We start from the raw sequence: 26,153 nt of genomic DNA, 5'->3' as shown, positions 1-26,153 counted from the left end.
AAATATCTGCTTTCGAATGAAAAGCATCGAAAAAATTCGATAGCAAATTATTCAGCAACCAGACCTTCAAAAAACTTTTGGTTTTCAGTTATGAAAAGAGCTTAAAAATGCCTTTCTTTTGATGTACCACTCGATAGATTTGGATTTTTTAAAAATGCATTTTTTGTCGAAAATCCAAAATCCGATGATAACTAAATTTGGGATAAGGTTTGGCCTTGTAGTCCAAAAATTATTTAAATTTGCTAAAAACCACTCTAAAAATTACGAATCAAAGAATTATTTAACAAAAAACTTTTGTCCCCTTAATTTCTTTGAGCAGTGTATAACTTTTATGATGCAGATGCACAGAATAGAGACAACAACAAAACTTACCTCATCTTCCATTATGCTACTATCAGCATGCTGCACTCGATCGGATTTTGGTCTACGGCTTCTTTCTCTGCCATTGGCTTGTTGTTTTTGTCTTCTTTGAGTATTTTTTTGGTCTAAATAGAAAAGTAGAGAAAAACAACAAAGTTTATTCTACTTTCTTCCAAAAGATACATTTTATATTTTTCTTCATAAAATGTTGCTTTTAAAGTTAAAAAAAATGAATATCTTTCAGGAACAACAACAAAAGAGTATTAACATAGCCAACGGGAGTATACGAGTAAATTAACTAAAAAACAAAAAAATTGTAAAATATTCTCTCTATCAAAAAATTAATCGCCATATACCGAACTGAATCTATATTTCAATAACTTCCTCTCCACTATGTAAGTATCTGTATCTTCTTTGTAAAAAAAAAAAAAAAAAAAAATAGTAAACTTCAACTACATTCACATTGTAATCCAATATTCTTCTTTTACAGAAAAAAATGAAAAAAAAAAAATATAATACTTCCGAAAATCTTGCTAGAAAACAAGACAAAAAAAAAACTGAACAGAGACAAGAAAATTGAACTCTTAAATTGGATTAAGCTAAAAGAGAGATGAAAAGATACAGATACGTCATCTCTGGATACCGAATTATGTCTTTCATGTAATACACTGCTGTTCCTGCTGATAACATTATAGCAGCAGAGGTATCACCTTAATGCAATACTTACCCAACGTCAGATGTCATGTCGGCAGAGGTAAGAGGTTCAGTGTCACTTCTTTCCCAGACCAGACGGTTTGCAATGAGTAAAGACAGACAAAATGAACATTGGCACATCATGTGCAATAAAGATAACTAGTGATGGGAACTATCGAATTAAAACTATCAAACTATCGATAATTTTAAATCATTCATTCATTCAATCATTTAGTTACTATTTTCATTCGAATAGTTTTTTCATTCGATAGTTTTTTATTCGATAGTTTTTTCATTCAAATAGTTTTTTTAAATGATAGTTTTTTTCATTCAAATAGTTTTTTTATAGGAAAGTTTTTTCATTTGAATAGTTTTTTTTAACGATAGTTTTTTCATTCGAATAGTTTTTTAAACGATAGTTTTTTCATTCAAATAGTTTTTTTTATAGTAAAGTTTTTTCATTCGAATAGTTTTTTTTATTCGATAGTTTTTTCATTCAAATAGTTTTTTTCAACAATAGTTTTTTCATTCGAATAGTTTTTTTATAGGAAAGTTTTTTCATTCGAATAGTCTTTTAAACGATAGTTTTTTCATTCAAATAGTTTTTTTTATAGGAAAGTTTTTTCATTTGAATAGTTTATTTTATTCGATAGTTTTTTCATTCGAATAGTTTTTTTAACGATAGTTTTTTCATTCGAATAATTTTTTTTATTCGATAGTTTTTTCATTCGAATAGTTTTTTAAACGATAGTTTTTTCATTCAAATAGTTTTTTTTTATAGGAAAGTTTTTTCATTCGAATAGTTTTTTTATAGGAAAGTTTTTTCATTCGAATAGTTTTTTTCATTTGAATAGTTTTTTTTATTCGATAGTTTTTTCATTCGAATAGTATTTTTTAACGATAGTTTTTTCATTCAAATAGTTTTTTTAAATGATAGTTTTTTCATTCGAATAGTTTTTTTTTAGGAAAGTTTTTTCATTTAAATAGTTTTTTTTATAGGAAAGTTTTTTCATTCAAATAGTTTTTTTATACGAAAGTTTTTTCATTCGAATAGTTTTTTTATTCGATAGTTTTTTCATTCGAATAGTTTTTTTTATAGGAAAGTTTTTTCATTTAAATAGTTTTTTATAGGAAAGTTTTTTCATTTGAATAGTTTTTTATAGGAAAGTTTTTTCATTTGAATAGTTTTTTTTTATTCGATAGTTTTTTCATTCAATAATTTTTTTTATACGATAGTTTCAATAGTTTTTATTCGATAGTTTTTATTTATTCGTTAGTTTTTATTCGAATGAATAAATGAATGAATTATTCGATAGTTCAAATCATTCGATAGTTCCCATTGCTAAGAATAACTGCCATAGGCGTCTGCAGTAACCTTGCTAGAGTTATATCGTGTAACTTATGAAAGTGTTGTTACCTCTTACAGACGCCACTGGCAACATCTCAACTCACAATCGCAATAATCAAAAGAAAGTTGCACCATCATCCCCAAAACCTACCTGATTCATGTTTCTCATAATCTTTCGCCTAAGCTCCGGGCTTCGCTTTAACATCGATATTAATTTCAGCAGCGCTCAGTCCCGCATGACACGAATACACTCCGGCATCCCCAAATGTAATATCCAATACCCGCAGGGAGCCTTTCTTCGAGATTTTGAACTTCCTCGATTTGGCTAAAGGTTTGTGGTCTTTTGTCCAACGTATTTTCGTTCGATTGTACCTTTTCACTGGACACTTGATTTTCACTTGTGTCCCAAAAAACACTACCCCCGCCCCGCCCACTTTCAATGTGATTTTACTCTTCTTCGGATCGTGCTGTATATGTGTGCTATTGTTGATGGATATTATGGGCTTGGGGTCTTCGGGGGACATGGCTTCTTATCGGCTGGCTTAGCACTGGGACACATCGATTCTGGCCGTTCAATTTTGTGTTCCTGAGCCATTATTTGCTTGCACTCGACCTTGCGTTCTTTTATACCAAAGCCGCATGTGTGCGAACACTTGGACCATTCGCCCACGTCCCATCGCACCGGACAATCGAGGACATTGCAATACTGACGGTCTGCTGGTGGTGGCTGGGGACACATACTATTCGGAACGACCATTGTATTCTCGCCACCCCGTGTCACTTCGTGAATGCATTGGACTTCCCGGGTCTTGATGCCGATGCCGCACGATTTGGATCAGGGTGTGTAGTCGGAGTAGTTCCATCGGGGTGAACATAGACGGTCGTTGCATGTTCGCACTCGGACTTCGGGTTTTGTTTCGGGCGAGCAGAGGAAGGGTGAGACGACGCTTCCGTTGTCTTCTCGGACGCAATTAATGATAAGCTCCTCGACACCACCAAGGCAGTAGACACTGCAGCTAGTGTAGCCTTGTTCACGCCAAACATATGTTTTGCCGGGTTTGGATACGCCAACTTTTATCGAATCTTGAGGGTATTGTTCGTCATAGTTGTGCGAGGGTAGCATGCATGGTTGTTGGACGCATCGCTCGACTTCATCGTGTGGTTTTGGGCCTTCACAGAGGCTGTCATTGACAGTGGCAATGGTTCGGCTGTATTCGAGGAAGATCTTGCATTTGTAGGGGCGACGACGAATGCCTTCGCCGCAGGTTACGCTACATGCTGACCATTCAGTGTCCTTGATGAATCTACAAAAAAAGAGTGAAAATGGTTGGAAAATAGGTATGTTTTAAGTTTCTATTTTTTAACCATTTTGACAATTTTAATAGTTTGGGTGTGGTTTGCTACTCGTATCTGCTGGGGGGTATTTTTGTTGCGTGTGATAAATGTATTGTAATCCAATTGATATGATGGCTTGATGGGGGCAGTTTTTTTTTTGAGAGAGAGGGTAGATGGGTGGAGGATTTGAGAATATGGTGTTTTTTTGGAATAACCAATCAAATTGACGGCAATATGCGATTTATCATCATATTCACTGAGCCGAGCACAAATTTTTGTGGGGAATATTGATGAAGCACAGTGAAGCACGAGAATATTGATATATACCACGAAAAGGAGGACATGTGTCACTAAGTTTTTTTTTTTCTCTCTTTTTTTTATTAGAAAAGTATATTGCTGTTTCAATAGCTGGACACCTTTGGTTGAATTTTTTTTTCTTGTTTGTGTTTCTTTTTTTATGAGATTTATGAATTATGAAGACTTAGTTCGACCAGGGAATAGGAAATCATATGAAATTGGTTATATTTGTGAATCTGACTGCATGGTCGGTATATAAGGAGACTTAGGGAATTTGAAATGAATTGGTGGTATTTGAGGTTTTCCTCAGTATTTCATTTTATCATTTTTTTCAGAGATTTCCAGACAAGTGAAGTATATTTAAAAGGGAAGAGAAAGGAAGAAAGATTGGTTTCATTTAATAAGAAGAACTTTTAAAAGAAAATGCTTAAAATTGATGCACAACCACAGTAGTGCCTTTGGTGATTTTTGGGGTCAAAAATAACTTGCATATGCAATTTGGTACACTGTAGGACTTAAGTATGGAGAATATAAAAAAGCTGTCAAATTTTATTTATTCAAAATGGCGGCTTTAAAATGGAGTTTAAATAGAATTTTCATTTTTAAAACGGTAGCTAGATATAGTTATAAATTTGGCTAAATTCATTTGAAAAACTTGTTTGAAAATAAATGAAAAAAAATTCAAAAACTTTGAAAACAAAGTTTAAAAAGTGCCAAATTAGTAAAACTCACTTTTAGACATCTTAATATTATGCTACTTCATGATTTTATTAGCACAATTTTGACATCTCTCCTATTAATTTGTATTTAAACAATGACTATTTAGGTGTAATAGTTTTGCCAACTATGCTTTAAAGTTAAGATTAGAAAACATGATAAAATGAAAAACTGAAATAGGTACAATGTTCAATAAAATTGGTTAAGTATTTTTGCAATGAATCAAAATATACTTTTCAAACGGATTTCAATATTCTTAATTCAAATTCAATGAAAAAAAAATTTAAACAAAATCAACGTCACAAGAAATACTTTAAAATTAAAAAAGAAAATAATTTAGGTACCTACTAGATTTAAACAAAATGTTTATTTTTTTTTTTTTTTAATTATAATTTTAAGTAATATTTTCCTAATATTTAAAATAATAAATTAAAATTAAGGATCCAAGTTTGGTCAGAATATTTATTTTTATGTCTCGAACAGTATTATATTGGTAAAAATGGACCGTAATTTTTTGTTAATATAAATCTTAAACGAGATTTGCCTACAGAGAAAACCGCACCAAACACTTTTCCAAGATGGCGACACCTGCCTAGTCCTTTTTAATAAGGAGATGTACGAAAATCAAGGTTGTAATAATATCAATGTATGCATTTTATGCATACAAAAGTATTTTTTAATTCAAATAAAAACTTTTTATTGGTAGAATTAAATTTTTTTTCCTGAAAAAAATTTTAAATTTGCAGTATAGTATGTAAAATCTTTTTTTGTTTATTTGAGCATTGAATTTATTATAGAAAAATAAGCAAAAATGATATAAAATGTTTTTGTTTTTTTTTTTTCATTTTTTTTTTTTTTTTTTTTATTTAAAATTAAAACGATAGCTATTCATTTATTAAATGCTCAAATAAACTAAAGCGAATTCAATTTTGCTCTTGTAATAGTGAATAGATTATAAGCCAGTCAAAGCATAAATCAACAATGCAGAAAATTCAATATTTCACTTTCAAAAAAAAAAAAAAAAAAAAATATTACAAGAATAAAATCAAATTGTTAAAAAAAAATAAAAGTTAAATTTTTTTAAGAATTTGACTTTTATTTATTTTACCTATTTATATTAAAAATTTATATTTCAAACTATTCGTTTGGGAGAAAAAATATAGAATATAAAAAGCAGACGGTTCCAAAGAAAAAAAAATTTTAATTTAGATAATATAAAAAAAAAACAATTGGAAAAGTTTTTGAGAAAAATCAAGCTTAAGATTTAAAAAAAAATCATTTTTGTTTGCTTTATTTTGCTTCAAGATATCCTAGATCTGAATTTTGTTAACATTTCTATCGTTACGGGTGTGACAGCGTTACTTTTTTAAATATAGGTAAATTTATATAAAACCAGTGTTCTTTATAATCTTCATATAAACTAAAAGTCTATTTGTATAATTTTTTTTGTTAGCCCCTTTTTCTCCAAATAATAGAAGAACAACTTTAAAATGACAAAATTTGTTTCGATTTAGTTAAATTTTAGGAGTTGCTGATGCTGGCTTATTCCGATTTTGCAGATTGTATGTGGGCGTAGAATTTATAAAACTTCATTAAAAACACAACACAAAAATTCTGTGTTTTTTATTTATATTTTTTTAGAACGACTTTATGGTTAATTATTATAAGCAATTTAAGGCTTATCCAGATACGAATATTAATAAAACTTAACACTTTATTTAGTGATAATTTAAGAAGTCCAGAAAAATTAAATACTAAAATTATTTAAATTCTTCTAAATGCAACAAAAAATCATCCAGAACAAATCATACATTCATATCCTGCTCGAAATTGTGGAAATCAATTTTTCCTTGACCCTGACAACAAAACAAAACCAATTTATTCGATCCTTCTCTAATATACCCGAACGACCCCAATATAAGTATGAGTATCAATACATATGAGATGAGTAGGTATATGTTTGAGTAGGCATTAAGTTTATTTGTTTTTTTTTTTTTAATTTTTTATTCAGAAGTCAGCAAATAATTACCCTGAATACCACACAAAAAAAAAAACAAAAAGAAATAGAATAATGATACAAAAAAAAAAAAAAAAAACAACAAGATAATAACTAACGACAAGCTCATTTCCAATGGGCATTAGGAGCGGTTGTTTTTGTGCCTGGTGTGTCTATTGATTACCACGTTGTCCTTTTTTTTTGTCTTGTTTAACTAAAAGACAGCAAGAAAACAAGGAGCTAAGAAGGTATCGAAGGTACACCACTCATCGAAGACGACGACGACGACGACTTGGACACATGTAAAAGTAAATTTCAGACTATGGAAATGGTAAGATGAATGGCGGAAAGAGCAGGGGTGAAATCAATAAAATTACAATTTAAATGTTATTCTCCATAATGTAGTAGGTACACTAGGCCACGGAGAGAAAAAAAAGAGAGAAAGAGAATGATTCTGAATAATTAATAACAGAAAAAATACAAGCATTAGAAGAGAATCAACGTTGTCCTTCCTTTCGTTCGTGCGTCAGTTCTTTTGTCCTTTTGTCTTTTTGTCCCTAAAATCATTCGTTTTTTCGTCGTCTTTAAGGACCTTTCAATAAAAGACAAAAACATAAAACAAATTACAAAATAAAACAAAAAAAAAAACAACAACTTCGGTTTGGCTTTAATTGAATTTGAGCTTCTTCTTCTTCTACTACTCGAACTCGTATGTGTGTACTTTTCATTCACCTAAGCTGCCAATCTAACATCCTTCTGTCGTATGGAGAGTGTATAGTTATAAGGGAACAAAAAACCAATAAAAAAATACACTAATCGAAATCGAAAGGTGGGTTCTTTGGGATCTTCCCTAAAGCCACTACAAGTGGTCTTTCTACCTGGTGTCTAAAGTCTACTGGAGGGTTGATTAAGTGAGGGATAAGGCGTATAGTGTAAAGGTGTGTGTGAGTGTAGTGTGAAATGAAGTGTGAACAAGTGAGTGGTACAATTTCTTCTTTTTTTTTTTTTTCTTCTTTTTTGGTTCAACATTCATCGTTCTGAACATTCACACTATTATCCGAGGACTCTTCTATATAGACTCTCTAGAGGTATAGCTTTTCTATCTAATATAGGGGAGCTAATTAAACTTTGCCCAAGGACATACTCAGTTTCTGGTGCTGGTTCTAGTAGTTCCGTTCGAAACTGGTGCCGGTATACATTTATATCCACGACCCGATACTCTCTATATTGCATCACAACACACATAAACTAGTTTTCACTATAAGGGTAGTGTGTTTTTTGGGGGAAGATGGTGTGTATCTACTCCTACCTTGAAACTTCATTCACTCACAGTCAGTCTTTCGACTTGGCTGAATTTACCACCTGAGCTATGCTTTACGGACTGTGACGACCCGTATTATAATATTACAGACTAGTTAAGGGTATATAGAAGCTGATGGCTATACCTTAAATACAATGTTAATGTTTCACTTGATTAGGCGATGAACGCACCATGGATAGAACCGACCGTATAGACCCTATAAGTGTAGGGTAGGTATATTGAGATGTTATTCCGATAGGCACTGATAATCACAATTGGATTTACTTCCTCCCCTCTTATCGCTTTTCCATCTACAACACTGATGATGCCGTATTACACACTCTTTTGTGGTGAATAAATCACAGAATGGCTCTGGTGTTTGGAGCAGAGGGTAGGTATAACGTGGAAAGACTGACAAATCCTTCTCCGGACATATACAAGTGACAAGTTACGCATTTAAGCTTAAGCTATAGAGAAATCTATATGTACCTTCACTATATATGTACTATACATATATATAAAAATGTCGAAAAAAAGAAGATACAATTTCGTACTAAGCTTTAAGTCTGTCGAATGTGTAATAGGATCCTCAAGTGCAAATACTGGAATTGGAATCGATTAAAAAAGACAACACGTGTCCAACAATTGCTTGACAGATTTGTATGATATATTTACAGTCTGGTGGAAAAGAAAGAGACTTGTAGATTTTGAAACATTTCTTCTTTACGAAGTGAGACCAGGATTTTTTTGTTCATACATTCGGAGGCAGAAACTTCGGATCAAAATCTCAAAACATATTTTGATTTAATGATATGAGTTCAACAATTTTTTTTTTTTTTTTTTTTGATTTTCGACAAAAAAATGCCGAAAAAAATGCATTTTCAAAAATTTCCTTCAAATTCATCGAGTGTGATATCAAAAGAAAAGTCTTTTTAAGCTATATTCTTAACTGAAAACCAAAAGTTTCTTGCACGTCTGGTTGCTGAATTATTGCAATCGAAATATCGAAATTTTTTTTCTAGAAGCAGATATTTTCGGATCAATTTCTCAAAACAAGATTTGGTTTACAGATATGAGTTCACAACGAGCAGACCTATAAATTTAGGTAAAATATTAAAAATCAATTTTTTAAGGATTTTCGAGAAAAAATCAAAGTTAACCTTTCCGAAAAAAAAATGCATTTTCAAAAATTTCTTCCAATTTCATTAAGTGAGATATAAAAAGAAAGGTCTTTCTAAGCTCTATTCATAACCGAAAACCAAAAGTTTATTGGTGGTCTGGTTGCTGAGTTAGTCGCATGCAAACATTTTTTTTTTTCTTTCATTCGGGTGCAATTTTGGTTTACAGATATGTGTTGACAGTCTTAAGGTTTTATTTTTAATGTAAAACCGAGGAAGTGTGGACCGAAAGAATCAGGTATACGGTATCAGGTATAGCAAAAGACGCTGAGAGTTGTAAGAGTAGAACCCAAAAGTTTGTTTTGGAGTTTTAGCCGGTAAGCTGTTAAAACTATGGCGGCGAAGGTAACAAAAGGTTAAGTTATTTGTATTCATCTGTTCCCTCATTACTTCCTTCCTGCTTATCATAATTTGACAAATTAAGAATCGTTTGAACCGTATTTCTTGCTCGCTGCTTAAAGGTTATTTAACGTTACATTTGATTGGATAAGGCACTTTATAGATCAAAAGAAATTTTTTTGCATATCTACAGTTGTTCAGGAATGCATCTTTAAATTATTATTATTTTTCATTATTAATATGTACATATTCATTTTTTAATTCATATGTAAATAGTTATTTTCATGCTTTTAAAACATTCGCATAATTTGTTTAAATATTTCTTATTTGCCAAACAAGTCAAATAATACCCTATGTTTTGCTATTATCATAATTTGGATCTTAATCCCTTTTTGTTTGTTTCAACATTACCTGATAAGAAGCTTAAGTACTTATAATTTATGTATGTACATATGTATATGGCAATTGTTTAAGAAGATTTTCGCATGATCGATGCATATTTGCATAAAATCGATCTCTTCTTCAAGCAACCACCATCCAGTACAGTCCACTTGTTTAAAGCTAAAGTTAAAAGCATTAGTCTTGATCGAATTAATTCTCAATAAATTAAATTGTTATAACGTTTTGAACATTTGTCTTTAATTTAATTTAACTTCGTTTGGAGAATTTATTATTGCTGATCAAAGTTGGTCCTATCGTAAAGCCGGATTTTTTTGTATAAATCGGATTTATTGTAATTTTGAATTTTGTTTGAAATATATTTATATACATATGGTGGTTGCTCGATCTTTTGGATTTTTTGGATTGGAGCTGGAGACATTTTGGGTATTGATATACCTAAAGGTAAAATTGTATCGATTTATTGAAAATAAATATATGCTGTTGCTGTTTGCTGGGATTGCTGTTTTTGTTGGATTGCTGTTGTTAGGATTTTTCTGGAGTGCTGTTCAGGATAGTTTATAGATTTTTTGATAGACATTTGAAGTGCACAATTTTGTGAAATCGTGTGTTAGAATTGTTGGTTTCTCGTGTTCGGTTTTGACTTTAAAATAATTATAAGAATCATGAATATTCTAAGACAATCACGTGGGCATTTGAAAGGGTCGATCACGAGGGCTCATTCGTATATCTTAGAAGTTGCCGATGAAGATATCGAAAATTTAGAAACGCGATTAGAAAGGTTAGAGGAAACGTGGAAAGATTTTTGTTTGAATCACAATGAATTCTTTCAATATTCCGAGGAAGAGGGATACGTTGATCCCGAAATCGATTTTGAAACCACGGAAAGGAAATATCTTGATGCTAAAAGTGCATTCATAAAAGCTATTAGGAAAAATTCTCCTCCACTTCCTCCACCTCCTCCTCCACCGCGTAACCAAGCCAATAGTGATTCTTCGGATGAACATTCCAAGCAACAAGCCGCCTTGTTGGAAACGTTTTTAAGCAATTCGTGTACAGTTTCAGCTGCGAAAAGCAGTGAAATTGAGTTGCCCAAATTTAAAATATCTCCTTTTGGTGGCGATTATCGCGAATGGCCAGAGTTTCGAGATATGTTTGTCGGGAGCATTGGCTGCAAAGAAAAACTCTCGGGTGCTCAGAAAATGCGTTATCTAAAATCGTTTTTGACTGATGAGGCCGCAAAACTTTTAAACGGAATTGAAATAACCGACTCTAATTACGAAGAGGCTTGGGATAAACTTGAACGGCGCTATAATAAGCCGTTGTACATTATAAACGCGCATATAGAAAGTTTTATGAAGATGCCAACGGTGGCAGTTTCGGATAGTGGTCATTTGCGTCGGTTAGCAGATAAATCAGATGAAGTTATTCGTGGTTTGAAGGCTCTCAAATCTGAAAGCAGAGATCCTTGGCTGATTTATCTATTGCTTAACAAAACTGATATCGAAACGCGTAAGGCTTGGGCTCTTCATAACAACAATTCGGAAAAGGCTACCGTTCAACAACTAATCGACTTTTTGGAAAAAAGATGTGATGCTTTAGAAGCATGCGCAACTAAATCGAGTGATTTGAAAAATCGTGCAAATAAACCAACAACGCGTTCGGGTAGTTCTTCGAACAATATAAAAAGCTTTGCCGTTTCGAATTCCGTGTGTCCCATGTGCAAAGGAAACCATGTGCTACCAGATTGTTCTCAATTCCTTGCCCTGCCCATTACCTCTCGTCGTAGTTATGCTAGGGACCACAAACTCTGCTACAATTGCTTAGGAAGCAACCATTCTTCGTCGCGATGTCGTTCCAAAACTCGTTGCCCTCACTGTCGAATTCGTCATCATGTTCTTGTGCATTTGGATTCTCCGACACCAGCTGCTGAAACTAATAATCTTTCTTCAGAAACCCCCTCGACATCTCAAGGTTCCTCGTTGTCTATTGTTAGCAATCATGTTCAAAATGAAATTCGTCCCTCCGGTATTTTGCCCACAGTTGTTGTCCAGGTTGCAGATACTCTTGGTAACAAACACCTTTGTCGCGTTTTGCTCGATACAGGTTCCCAAGCTTCTTTTGTAACTGAAAGTTTGGTGAAAAGGTTACATCTTCGTCGTCGTCACGCTCGTCTTCCAATTTCCGGAATCTCTTCGCTAGAAGCTGGTGTTACACAGGGTGCTGTGACCCTGAATCTTAAATCCTGTTTTGATTCAAATGAAATGGATGTCGAAGCCTTCATTTTGAATAAAATCACTTCGCATACTCCTCTAGTTCCTCTTGATTTTGATAAATCTTTGCTGTTGGGTGACTTGAAATTGGCCGATCCAAGTTTTGACATTCCAGGACCAATTGATGTTTTGTTAGGATCTGACAAGGCCTGGAATATTTTGCGGGATGGTCGTCGCACTGACAAAAACGGGAACATTATTGCCCATAATACCATTTTTGGATGGGTTATAACAGGTAACGCTCCAACCAAGGAAACTGTGTCCTTGTTTGTAGGAACCATGCAGATGGTTTTAAGTCTTCTAAAAACATTTTGGGTAATCGAAGAACTTCCTCACAATATGTACTCGTTAGATTCTGGGGATTTTGCAGATTCTCATTTTTGTAAAACCTTCTATCGTGCGCCTGATGGCAAATATGTTGTGGAATTACCTTTGCGAGGACAGGATGTAAGTTTTAGTAACACTCTCCCTGGAGCATTGTCTCGGTTGTTTGCTATGGAACGTCGTTTTGCTCGTCAGGAAAAACTTCGTTTGGATTACTGCAGTTTTATGAAGACCTACCAGGAATTAGGACACATGGAGCGTATCCCAGAATCAGAGATTGAGCCTACTTCTGGGAACACCTTTTATTTGCCGCATCATGCTGTTGTGACAAACAAATTAAGGGTTGTGTTTGATGGGTCACATAAGGATGCAAGTGGTACGAGCTTGAATGAGATGCTGCATATAGGACCTCCACTCCAGCGTAATTTGATTAATGTCTGTTTGCGTTTTAGAACCCATCAATATGTTTTTTGTGCTGATATTGTTAAGATGTTTCGACAAATTTGGGTCGATAAAAAACATCGTGACTACCAACGTATTGTTTGGAGAGAAAACCCTAATGAACCCATTGGACACTATAGGTTGTGTACAGTCACCTACGGTACTTCACCTGCTCCATTTCTGTCGATGCGTGTCTTGAAACAACTTGCCTTAGATTACAAAGATCGATTCCCTATTGCTTCACATTCTATATTGCATGATTTTTATGTTGATGATATCATGACAGGCTCGGATTCGGTGTCAGGTATTTTAGAATTGAAAAGAGAGTTGATCGAGTTGCTATCCTGTGGCGGTTTGCAGTTAAGCAAATGGAGCTCAAATTGCTGGCCAGTTTTGCAGGGTTTAGATTGTGAACCAACATTTTCTCTTGATTTGAATAGCGCTGAAAACTGTACAAAGGTCCTCGGATTAATTTGGAATCCTCACCGGGATATTTTTACCTTCAAAATTTCTCTCGAATCATCGTTTGCACCTACAAAGCGAATGCTGTTGTCAGAGATTGCTAAAGTCTTTGATCCCTTGGGTTTCCTGGCTCCTGCCACCATTTTATTTAAAATGCTGTTCCAGGAGTTATGGGTGCATGAAACGAAAATCGGATGGGATGATCCACTGCCAAGTGAAATAGCTGACAAATGGATTTCCTACCGAAAGGATTTGCCTTGCTTCGAAAAGGTGGAAATTTCGCGAAGGTTTACCTTAAATTCGAAAAAATTTGATTTAATAGGATTTTCCGATGCATCGCAGAAGGCATATTCAGCTGCTGTCTACATTCGCAGTGTATCTGAGAGAGGAGAGATCGAGGTTCAACTGGTTGCTGGTAAAACCCGCGTCGCCCCTGTAAAGCAGTTAACTATTCCTCGTCTTGAACTTTGTGGGGCACTTCTGTTGACTCGGCTAGTAAAATTGGTTCGCTCTTCCTTAGATATTAAACCTACACAAACCTTTGTTTTTTGCGATTCTCAGATTGTGTTAGCGTGGCTTTCATCTCCTCCTCGTCGATGGAACACCTTTATTTCCAATCGTACCGCTGAGATTCTTGATGAGCTACCCCGTTCCGAATGGAACTATATTCGCTCTGAGCAAAATCCTGCTGATTGTGCATCGAGAGGGGTTGAACCTCGGAAATTGTTGCAGTTAGGTATCTGGTGGAAAGGTCCAGATTGGATTTGCATGGAATTTGATTCTTGGCCAATTTCAGCTGTTAGTGAGGAGATAGAAGAAGTGCCTGAAATGAGAAAGCAAACAGTTGTTGCCCATGTGTTGTGTGTCCAAGAAGGACTTCTTGACAAACTAGGAAAACGAGTATCTTCTTGGTTCAAAGTTCTTCGAATTGTAGCTGTCTTTGTTCGGCGGGCCAGGAATAATAATCTGCCTCCAGAGGAACGTATGCGGGGCTTCTTACGCTCCTCAGAGTTGCTTTACGCAAAACAGAAATGTCTCTTATGGGCACAAGAAGAGTTTTCCGATGAGATACAATCTTTGAAAACCGGAAAATGCATCTCTAGTCGTTCTAAACTCTCGTCTTTGTCGCCGTTCCTTGATGATGTTGGGCTGCTTCGTGTCGGCGGCAGAATTTCTAATGCGGTTGATGTTTCCTACAGTTTAAAACACCCTATTATATTGCCTAAAGGTCATGCGGTTTCTCGACTAATCATTCAGGATGCTCACACTAAATTCCTTCACGCAGGTGTATCGCAGCTCTTTTCGTTGATACGGCAAGAATTTTGGATTTTCGGGAGCAGAAACCATATACGAAAGGTTGTTCGAGAATGTTTGGGTTGTTTTCGACAACGTCAAGCTACATCGTCACAACTCATGGGAAACTTGCCTTCTTCTAGACTATCACCATCTTTTGCATTCGATCGTACGGGCTGTGACTATGCTGGACCAATAACACTTCGACTCGCCAAAGGAAGAAATCCAAGGTTTGTGAAAGGTTACTTCGCATTGTTTGTTTGTATGGCGACAAAGGCATTGCATTTGGAAGTCGTCAGTGACCTGTCTACCGATGCCTTTTTAGCAGCTTTGAGAAGATTTGTAGCAAGAAGGGGAAAATGTAGCGTCATCTACTCGGATAATGGTACAAATTTCCAGGGAGCAGCGAGAACCTTGTGCAAATGGTACAACCTGGTACGATCCGAGGAACACAACCATAAAATTTCTTCAACATTGGCAGCTGATGGTATCAAATGGGAATTTATACCACCACATAGTCCTCATTTTGGGGGACTCTGGGAAGCGGGGGTAAAAAGTGTTAAACAGCACCTCCGGAGGGTAGTAGGGAACAATGTTTTGACCTTTGAGGAGATTTCCACTTTACTTTCCCAAATTGAAGCATTATTAAATTCCAGGCCACTTTGTGCTATTTCTGATACAGATTTGAACCCATTAACACCATCTCATTTCCTTATAGGTAGACCATATACTGCTATACCGGAGCCCAGCTGCCTTGACATACCACTAAATAGAATTGGAAGGTGGCAACTCATACAAAATATGATGCAAGGATTTTGGCGTCGATGGCACTATGAATACCTAACGTCCCTTCAAGAGCGCGCTAAATGGCAAAAGAAGACCCCGAATTTTAAAGTTGGTGACCTAGTAGTTATAAAGGAGCCAAATATTCCACCATCCAGATGGGCGCTAGGACGAATTCTAGTCCTTCATCCCGGCGAGGATGATCTGGTGCGTGTTGTGTCTCTTCGCACCAAAAATGGAATATTCAAGCGACCAATAACGAAACTGGCTATTCTACCTTGTTCCTGAAATTACTTCAGGGGGGCCGGCGTGTTCAGGAATGCATCTTTAAATTATTATTATTTTTCATTATTAATATGTACATATTCATTTTTTAATTCATATGTAAATAGTTATTTTCATGCTTTTAAAACATTCGCATAATTTGTTTAAATATTTCTAATTTGCCAAACAAGTCAAATAATACCCTATGTTTTGCTATTATCATAATTTGGATCTTAATCCCTTTTTGTTTGTTTCAACATTACCTGATAAGAAGCTTAAGTACTTATAATTTATGTATGTACATATGTATATGGCAATTGTTTAAGAAGATTTTCGCATGATCGATGCATATTTGCATAAAATCGATCTCTTCTTCAAGCAACCACCATCCAGTACAGTCCACTTGTTTAAAGCTAAAGTTAAAAGCATTAGTCTTGATCAAATTAATTCTCAATAAATTAAATTGTTATAACGTTTTGAACATTTGTCTTTAATTTAATTTAACTTCGTTTGGAGAATTTATTATTGCTGATCAACAGTTTTTATAAATAAAGTATTTACTAAGCAAATCATTATATGGGACAAGTCATCATAGACAGTTCATCAAACGTCAAATTCAACATAGAGAACATTTCATCCAGGAAAACAGTTAAAAAAAATAGCAACCACCTCCAAATGAATTTTTGTTCCTATCGGATTTTCTAATGATGAGTTGTCCATGATGAGTTGTCATATGATGAGTTGTCATATGATGAGTTGTCATAAAATGCTGTGTTATTTTGTGTTTATTTTATTCAAGTTTATTATTGACAATATCGATTGTCATATCTAAGACGAAAAACTAATTTCCAAATTTTCTGAGTAGAAGTTTTTTTTTAATAGATACTAATTTTAATATATCTAAATTTGGTTTCTTTTATTGCCAGACACACTGTCAAAAAGGAAAAAAAAGTAATTCCATACAAAAAGAAAAAAAAAAATTGACCACAACATTTTATACTAAAAAAAAGAAGCAAGAAAAAGTCTGTGAAGACTTACGTTGGATCCGATGAGGGATGTTCTGGTTCACTGCTTCCGCCACCACCACCTCCAATAAGCAACTCAGCTCTTGTAGGAAGTTCTTTATGATGAAGTCGATTCGATTGTTGATGGGCGTAAATTGGTTGATCGTTGTATGATACCTTTTCAGAGTCTTAAACATCCTCCACTTCCTCACCACCATCACCGTCTTCTTCATCGGCAGCTTCTTCTTCATCTTCGTCACTTTTACTAACTTCATCAGGACTTTGTTTCTGTAGATAAAAAGTTTTTTTTTTTTTGCTTTGTAAGAAAATTGATTCAATTAAATGGAGATCCAAAAAGTTTTGTCACATAGAAGAACAAGAACAAAAAAAAAAGGAAAAAAAAAAAAGAAATTAAAGACAACAAACACCAATGATTATATTTTTTATCACAATCAACAAGCGATAGAAAAAAAAGTAAAATGATAGCAACATTTAATAGTTTACCAGTGATGACACTTTATTAAAACAAACGAACAAAAAAAAAAAAGTTACATTTAAGGAAGTTTGAAGAATAGGAGAGAGATGTAAGATTTTAAGAGGAGAGACACTCACATTTTGTTTGTGGATCGCATTTCGCACTTAAACTACCATCCGCGGACTTGCATTCGACGCCACGCATTTGGATTCCATGTCCGCAAGTTACCGAACACAAAAAAATGCATTTAAACATCACCAAAAGAAAAGAAACTCAAACAAAAAACAGAAGAAAAAATAAGGAAAGTGTAGAAGATAGTAAAAAAGTAAAGTATAACTAGAAGCTGAACATAAAAGTGATGCATACTTTTAGGAGAAAAGGACACCCTTAAAATATATAAACATTATAAAGCGAAGTTTCTCCATTTTTTTTTACATTTGTGCTAGTTTTTGCGATGCATCGTAAAAAAAATAAATGCATTCCATATGTTTGGAAATAAGTTGAAGAGACAGTACACACATATCCCCTTCCAATATCCATTTGAACCTCTATCTGTCTCTTTTTCACTCCCCCTCACAAAGGCAAACAACTCTAAATGACAACAAAGTATAAAGCGACGGAAAGTGGAATTTGTGGTTTGAAGATTACGTCAACGAACGTTTCGAAAATTCTTTCCAAATATAACATGATATTACTTTAGATTTGTTCTTATCCTGGTGGATGTGGTTTGAGATTTGGGGGGGGGGGCGAATGGGGAGGTTAGATTGTCGATTTATCTACGTATATAGTAGATTCATCTTCTCTTGTTCTTTTGAATGAACAAAAAAAAAATTAAAAAAAAAAAAAAAAATTGTAATAAGGACGACCATTGATATAGAGCTCCCTTTTCACTGTGTGATGAGATTGTTGGGTGGTGGCGGTATGTCGTATAAATGTAATTTCAAGTCCTTTCTTTCACTTCGACTCGTGAACATTGAATTAATTTTTGAAGTTTTCTAACTTTGAGAGAAAAAAAAAAAAAACACAAAAACATAAAAAATAATAACAAAAGAAAAACACATACAAAATGGAAATAGCTATAGTTTTCATCTTTGAGATTGCATAACACAATAGTTGTAGTAGTAGAAGCAAACAAGCGGACCGCGTTGAATGAACTATTAAAAAATATTTTTTTTTTTTTTATTATTTTTATTTAAAAATGAAATGAAAAATATTTTTTTTTTTTTTGAAGGACTTTAGTACAACATGAAAATAAAAATTCAGAAACAGAGAAAAGAGAGCATTGTATGTTTAAGATTCTTGGAATTTTCTTTTGATTTTGCTTTTTTGAGAAGTGGATGCATTTTAATTTAAAATAATTTTTTATATGGATAGTTTCCAATTTTTTTTAAGAGATTGAGGAGGTTTATTTTTAAATTTGTTCACTTCAGAAATAAAATTCTAGAAATTTCAGCAGATTTCTTTTTTCGGGTCATAATTTTGATTTGTTTTTGATCTTTCAGCAGTGTTTATTCCCCACTCGTCTTTTTAGCCTCGTGCTGAATTACTGCAGTCAAATCAAAGTACCTAGATAAAAACGGCCGAAATAATGTATGGCTGGTATCCCGATTGCTAAGAAAAAAATTGTAAATGTTTTTTAAGAAGAAAATAAAAAAAAAATAGAATAAAACTTGTTTTTAAAATTATGTACAAAACCAATTTTTTGGGGCCTTCATAGTTTCAAACCAAGAAAATTTGTAATTTAATTGTTAGAAACAAAAATTTTTAATAATTGTTAGAGTAGTCTTTTTTTCCAAAAAAAAAATAAAAAAAACTCTGTACAAATTTTCTGTACAATGATTGATTTTTATAGGTTTATATAATAGCCTCTTTTTTTGTTAAAATCATTCATTGGGGAGAAATAAAAAAATACAGTTCGACTTATTTTTGACTGAATAAAAGTTGTTAGATCCATTTTTGAGAAGAAAATCATTGTATATTGTAAAGTGATTCCCCCTCTCAAGCGAAGACACAGCCTTCTTCAAACTTCTACGATTTAGGTTAGATAAGTCTATCTAGGTACCAAGTAAAAAACGTTTTTGTTTAGAAAATGGTTTTAAAATTTTAATTTTTTTTATTTTCCCCCAAACTAATTGTTCAATTTCAATGAAATTTAATATAAAAAAAAGGCACGAATGGGTCGCTCATAGAGTTCAAAACGCTAAAATTATTAAAACTTTTTATATAGAAATTTCGTTAATGTATATAAAAAACAAAAAAATAAATTAATAAAATTTTGCATTTTTTAAGTTGCATTTAAAAAAAAATCATTTTTTTTTTTTAATTTCTTTTAGGTACATAATTTTTTGAAAAAAAAAAAAAACTTTTTAAAATGAAATTATTAGTGACAATTATTAATTAACGTCTTAAACCTAATTTTTAAAAATATTCAATGTACCGTTTTCAAAAATTTGGTTAAAAAATAAAAATCACAAAATTTTTAAAAATTCTCTGCTCAATATCAGCGCTTTCTCAAAACATCGAACAACATAAGTTTTTTTTTTTTTGACAGAAAGCTTAACTTTCTATTTGATTTGGAAGAAATCAGCACCCGAATTGCATCGAATGCTTGTTTCACAGGTTCTGCTAAAAAACCAAATCAAAGTAGAAGGGAGGCGAAATTTACTATCTTACATTCCACAACATGTATTTTTTTCACAAAATTATTTAGTTCCCATTTTTTTTTTTTTTCAAATCATCAGTTTATTATGGGAACCCGTCAAAAGTGTGAAAACAAAAAGTATTCACGACTTTTAGTATTAGGTAGGAAAGTATGAACAGATAAAAGTATTCAAGGAAAAAAGTATGCGCGACAAAAGTTCGAAAAATGGAAAACTATTATTTTGACTGGGTTTTGATCTGGCAATAGTTACAAAGAGAAATGAGAATTTGCGAAAACAAATGTGGCGATGGACAATTCTGATTGGTCAAGAAAGAATAAATAGACGAACTTATTGTTAGATAGGGCTGGGGTCTCAGAAAAAAGAGAGTATACAGAAATATTTATTCATAATGATAGGAGGTCTAAATTTAATTTTCAGTCTCGCAGCTGCGATGAGCGAGGCAAGGTTAAGAGTGAGAATAAATAGACGAATTTATTGTTAGATAGGGCTGGGCGCTGGGGTCTCAGAAAAAAGAGAGTATAGTATACAGAAATATTTATTCATAAGGATAGGAGGTCTAAATTAAATTTTCAGTCTCGCAGCTGCGATGAGCGAGGCGAAGAGTGCGCTCGATTTTTTTTTATCCGTAACAATAGTGTGAAAACAAAAAGTATTCTCGACTTTTAGTATTAAGTAGGAAAGTATGAACAGATAAAAGTATTCAAGGAAAAAAGTATGCGCCACAAAAGTTCGAAAAATGGAAAATTATTATTTTGACTGGGTTTTGTAAGAGTGAGAATAAATAGACGAATTTATAGTTAGATATTGCTGGGGTCTCAGAAAAAAAGAGAGTATAGTATACAGAAATATTTATTCATAAGGATAGGAGGTCTAAATTTAATTTTCAGTCTCGCAGCTGCGATGAGCGAGGCAAGGTAGAGTGAGAATAAATAGACGAATTTATTGTTAGATAGGGCTGGGGTCTCAGAAAAAAAGAGAGTATACAGAAATATTTTTTCGTAAGGATAGGAGGTCAAAATTTAATTTTCAGTCCCGCAGCTGCGATGAGCGAGTGCGGAGTGTTGGAGTGCGCGAGATAATTAGTCCTTTGAAATGTTGCAAAATTTTGACCGAACCTTGCATTTTAGGTAGGACAAGATTTTTTTGTTTTGATGTGTAGAGTAGGTTAATGGGAGTATACAAACTAGTTTTCGGGGTTGAAAACCCCGTTTAAACTGTTTTTTAATAATATCTTGCGAACCGTTAGTCCCACAAAAAAATGTTTAAGATGGTTTTTGTAGGTAATTTAGTTCTCTACAATTTTGATTAAGGTACTTTTTTCTGTAAAATTGGAAATAAGAAAGTTGTACTTGAAAATAGATGTACATTTTCAAGAAAAAATACTTTGAAGGGCCACAACTTTCTTTCTACAACTTTTATTGAAAAAATTCTTATGACAATTTTTAAAGATCATTTAATTTTCAACAATTTGATGTGCTCATTTTGCAGATTTCGTTTACATAAAGGTGCTGCAATGGTTCTACAAAAAAGGTAACAATTTATTTTGGTACTTTTATAACATATATTTTATTTTTTTTACTTCAATACGAATGATTTCGAAGGAATATGTAAGCTGGGTCAAAGCAGGAAGAAAATCGTATAGTATAGGAGATTTCAGGTCCTGGGGGAATAGGGCAATTTTCTAAAAAATATTTTACTTGTGAAAAAAAAAATTGTTTAAAACCAACGATTATTTTATTTTTAACGATTATTCTATTTTTAATTAAACCTGTTTTATAAAATAGTTAATGAAAAAATAATTTTCAAAATCAAGACTTTGAAGAAAAATTACGAAAAAAATATTTCGAACTAATTTTGTTCAAAATGTTATGTAATTAAGTGATAATCTAGTTTTCAAAGTTCAATGCTGTTATGTGTTTTCAAACAAAAACAAAAACCGAATGCAAAAGAGTTTTGTCATTTTCGAGAAATTAAAAGAAAAAATCTATTAAGAAACCCCATTATTTTTTGTTTTTTTTTGTGATATTTAAATGGAAGAAATAATTTTCTTGAAACTTAAGGATCAGAAAACATGGTTTAAAATTCTTTTCATTATTATCAACTGCTTGCTTACATATTTTGTGTTGTTTTCATTTAAAAAACTGAGATTTTATTGCTCCAAAGTATTTATCTCAACTCATTTTTAGTGGGGGAAAAATGGTTAAAGTTGATGGATTTAAATACTGTGTTTCATTCGTACAGAATATCCTTTATAAGATATTTTCGTGAAATTTCAACTCAGATAAAGATTGAATTTAATGTGTGCACAAGACATTTTTTATTTATTATGGTTTTGATTAATTCAAGGTTAATCGTTCGAACAAAATTAGTTCGAAATATTTTTTTCGTAATTATTCTTCAAAGTCTTGATTTTGAAAATTATTTTTTCATTAACTATTTTATAAAACAGGTTTAATTAAAAATAGAATAATCGTTAAAAATAAAATAATCGTTGGTTTTAAACAATTTTTTTTTTCACAAGTAAAATATTTTTTAGAAAATTGCCCTATTCCCCCAGGACCTGAAATCTCCTATACTATACGATTTTCTTCCTGCTTTGACCCAGCTTACATATTCCTTCGAAATCATTCGTATTGAAGTAAAAAAAATAAAATATATGTTATAAAAGTACCAAAATAAATTGTTACCTTTTTTGTAGAACCATTGCAGCACCTTTATGTAAACGAAATCTGCAAAATGAGCACATCAAATTGTTGAAAATTAAATGATCTTTAAAAATTGTCATAAGAATTTTTTCAATAAAAGTTGTAGAAAGAAAGTTGTGGCCCTTCAAAGTATTTTTTCTTGAAAATGTACATCTATTTTCAAGTACAACTTTCTTATTTCCAATTTTACAGAAAAAAGTACCTTAATCAAAATTGTAGAGAACTAAATTACCTACAAAAACCATCTTAAACATTTTTTTGTGGGACTAACGGTTCGCAAGATATTATTAAAAAACAGTTTTAAACGGGGTTTTCAACCCCGAAAACTAGTTTGTATACTCCCATTAACCTACTCTACACATCAAAACAAAAAAATCTTGTCCTACCTAAAATGCAAGGTTCGGTCAAAATTTTGCAACATTTCAAAGGACTAATTATCTCGCGCACTCCAACACTCCGCACTCGCTCATCGCAGCTGCGGGACTGAAAATTAAATTTTGACCTCCTATCCTTACGAAAAAATATTTCTGTATACTCTCTTTTTTTCTGAGACCCCAGCCCTATCTAACAATAAATTCGTCTATTTATTCTCACTCTACCTTGCCTCGCTCATCGCAGCTGCGAGACTGAAAATTAAATTTAGACCTCCTATCCTTATGAATAAATATTTCTGTATACTATACTCTCTTTTTTTCTGAGACCCCAGCAATATCTAACTATAAATTCGTCTATTTATTCTCACTCTTACAAAACCCAGTCAAAATAATAATTTTCCATTTTTCGAACTTTTGTGGCGCATACTTTTTTCCTTGAATACTTTTATCTGTTCATACTTTCCTACTTAATACTAAAAGTCGAGAATACTTTTTGTTTTCACACTATTGTTACGGATAAAAAAAAATCGAGCGCACTCTTCGCCTCGCTCATCGCAGCTGCGAGACTGAAAATTTAATTTAGACCTCCTATCCTTATGAATAAATATTTCTGTATACTATACTCTCTTTTTTCTGAGACCCCAGCGCCCAGCCCTATCTAACAATAAATTCGTCTATTTATTCTCACTCTTAACCTTGCCTCGCTCATCGCAGCTGCGAGACTGAAAATTAAATTTAGACCTCCTATCATTATGAATAAATATTTCTGTATACTCTCTTTTTTCTGAGACCCCAGCCCTATCTAACAATAAGTTCGTCTATTTATTCTTTCTTGACCAATCAGAATTGTCCATCGACACATTTGTTTTCGCAAATTCTCATTTCTCTTTGTAACTATTGCCAGATCAAAACCCAGTCAAAATAATAGTTTTCCATTTTTCGAACTTTTGTCGCGCATACTTTTTTCCTTGAATACTTTTATCTGTTCATACTTTCCTACCTAATACAAAAAGTCGTGAATACTTTTTGTTTTCACACTTTTGTTACGGATTCGTTTATTATTCTACAGAATGTTGCTGCTAAAGAAAAAGTTGAATAATTAAGAGCCTTATTTTTATATATTTCATAAATGCACTGAATTTTGTTTAGGTAGGTATCAATTTTTTTTTTTTTTTTTTGTAATTTTTAGCCCTGATACCCAGTCCGAATGAGCATGATTTTTTAATATAAAATAGCCATCTTAAAATCAAGATTTATGCATTACACATTTTCTGTTCAAATTTGAAATAATGATAAAAAGGTAAAATTTCATTTTTCAGATACGTTCCACAACATGTAAATGATTCTAAATTAAAGTAATTCACAAAATTTCTTCCACAAATCTTCAGATTTATTCTCAAAAAAAAAACTTAACTTAACTGAAGTGTGGAATGCATTCGTTCTATATTTGACAAATTGAATTTCTCTCTAATTTCAATGTCATTCGATTTCTTCGAAACGATTTCTTATAAAACTGAAAGTCTCTTAACATCAAACTACTTAAACACTCCACTTTCTAATATTGTTCATTTTTCTTGGAAACACATAAACCGTAACCATAAAACATAGACAGAGGTAAGCACTCCACACTCCTATAAGTTGTACCAACTATACAAACAATGTTAAAACTGATGTCTATAGGTATACCTGAGGAACTTCCTGCCAACCAATACAAATTTTTAAACTCATCTACGTCCTACCTTGAACTATCTATCCTATATATAGAAGGTACCTAGTTGTATCTTACAAGCACCCAACTATAAACTGTTTTCAGCGAAAGACTATATTCTACAAAACTATACTCCACTGTTTTCTCGTGCCGCCATCACTTCAACATTATTGTCTTGTATCCGCGTTGTGGAAATAAATACAAAAAAAAAAGAAACAAAAAAAACACTAAAAATGAGCATCCTATACTCATTTGTGTACAAGTACAACATATCTAAGACTTCAACCAGTATCCTACCTTTAACCTTAAAGCAACGGCAACAACTATACAAAAATAAAAAGTGAAAACAAAACAAAAAAAAAGGAACTATACAAACAAAATAAAAACTGAATTACTGTTAAATTAGGTTCTGAAAAATCACGTGCCGTGCGCGCTGAAATAACGAACTGCGAAAGGCTTTTTCTTTTCAAAAGGATCTTCTCCCCAGTGCACCTCCCAAAAACTTCCCAACTTCCCACTGTGCCACCCACTTTCAATCCCATAAACATCTTACTACATGTACTTTGTTTTTATTTTCACTTGTGTTCTTTCTATCGCGTCTCTGTGTTCCATAATGTTCTTCTAGCACAGGACGAGAACGACCCACAGAGCTATGCTTACATCCGCTTGTTTGCTGCTGCTTCTGCTACTACCGAAACTCGAATCCAATAGAATCCACCAATCTTACCCAACTCTGACTCTCTCTCGAAGGATATAAATAAAATTGAAGGAATATGAGAAAATTCCAAGAAACATTTACTTTTCATGAACGCTCGAGCGAACATGTGCGCCGTGTGAATGTGCTGTGTGCACTTAAGGCATTGCTATGGAATTGGAGCTATTCTTTTTTTCGTTTTTACTCTTTTTCAAGAAAAGTGTGGATCGTTCTCCCCCCTCATCATTACCGTCCCATCCGTTTTCTAGACACAAAGCCTGTTTCAGTGCAAGCCATGCAGTGCAATATGCTCTACCATCCACAACCATCATGGCTCATGGGTGTGCGAACACTTTATAACAAACCAAAAACTAAATAAAGATCTACACACATTCAGAGAAGAGATGGAAGGCGAAGACGAAGAAGACAAGAAAGACAGCTACGAAAAAAAAAAAAAAACAAAAAAACAAGAAGATGATTCTAGAAAACTTACCCCAGACCATTCCTCGACCTTCCACTTGGGACACTCCTGTACCATACAAGACTCTTGAGTTGGCGGTTTGGCTGTTCGGCATACGATGTCTGGAACCTGTTGGGAAAACGAAAACTACAATGGCATTTGTACAAAGAGAGTGCATAGTGCAATTAAGTAAATAGTAGGTAACTGTGCGGGATGGATAAAAGATATGGGATAGGACAAGTTCCACACAATTTTGCTGGTTGTTGGA

General features: G+C 33.1%; 1 protein-coding gene across 1 annotated transcript in view; it reads right to left on the bottom strand.

Moving 5' to 3' along the window:
* LOC129915224 (ADAMTS-like protein 1) overlaps nt 1-26,153 on the bottom strand; it is a 57,187-nt gene that overhangs the window by 17,026 nt on the left and 14,008 nt on the right. The window contains 7 exon segments of the mRNA XM_055994704.1: nt 286-466; nt 1,088-1,154; nt 2,553-2,918; nt 2,921-3,705; nt 16,841-16,994; nt 17,419-17,516; nt 25,920-26,014. Coding sequence (XP_055850679.1) covers nt 286-466; nt 1,088-1,154; nt 2,553-2,918; nt 2,921-3,705; nt 16,841-16,994; nt 17,419-17,516; nt 25,920-26,014 — 1,746 coding nt within the window.

Source organism: Episyrphus balteatus, chromosome 3 (genome assembly GCF_945859705.1).
Source record: "Episyrphus balteatus chromosome 3, idEpiBalt1.1, whole genome shotgun sequence".
Lineage (NCBI taxonomy): Eukaryota > Metazoa > Arthropoda > Insecta > Diptera > Syrphidae > Episyrphus > Episyrphus balteatus.
This window is presented reverse-complemented; position numbering and strand designations above follow the sequence as displayed.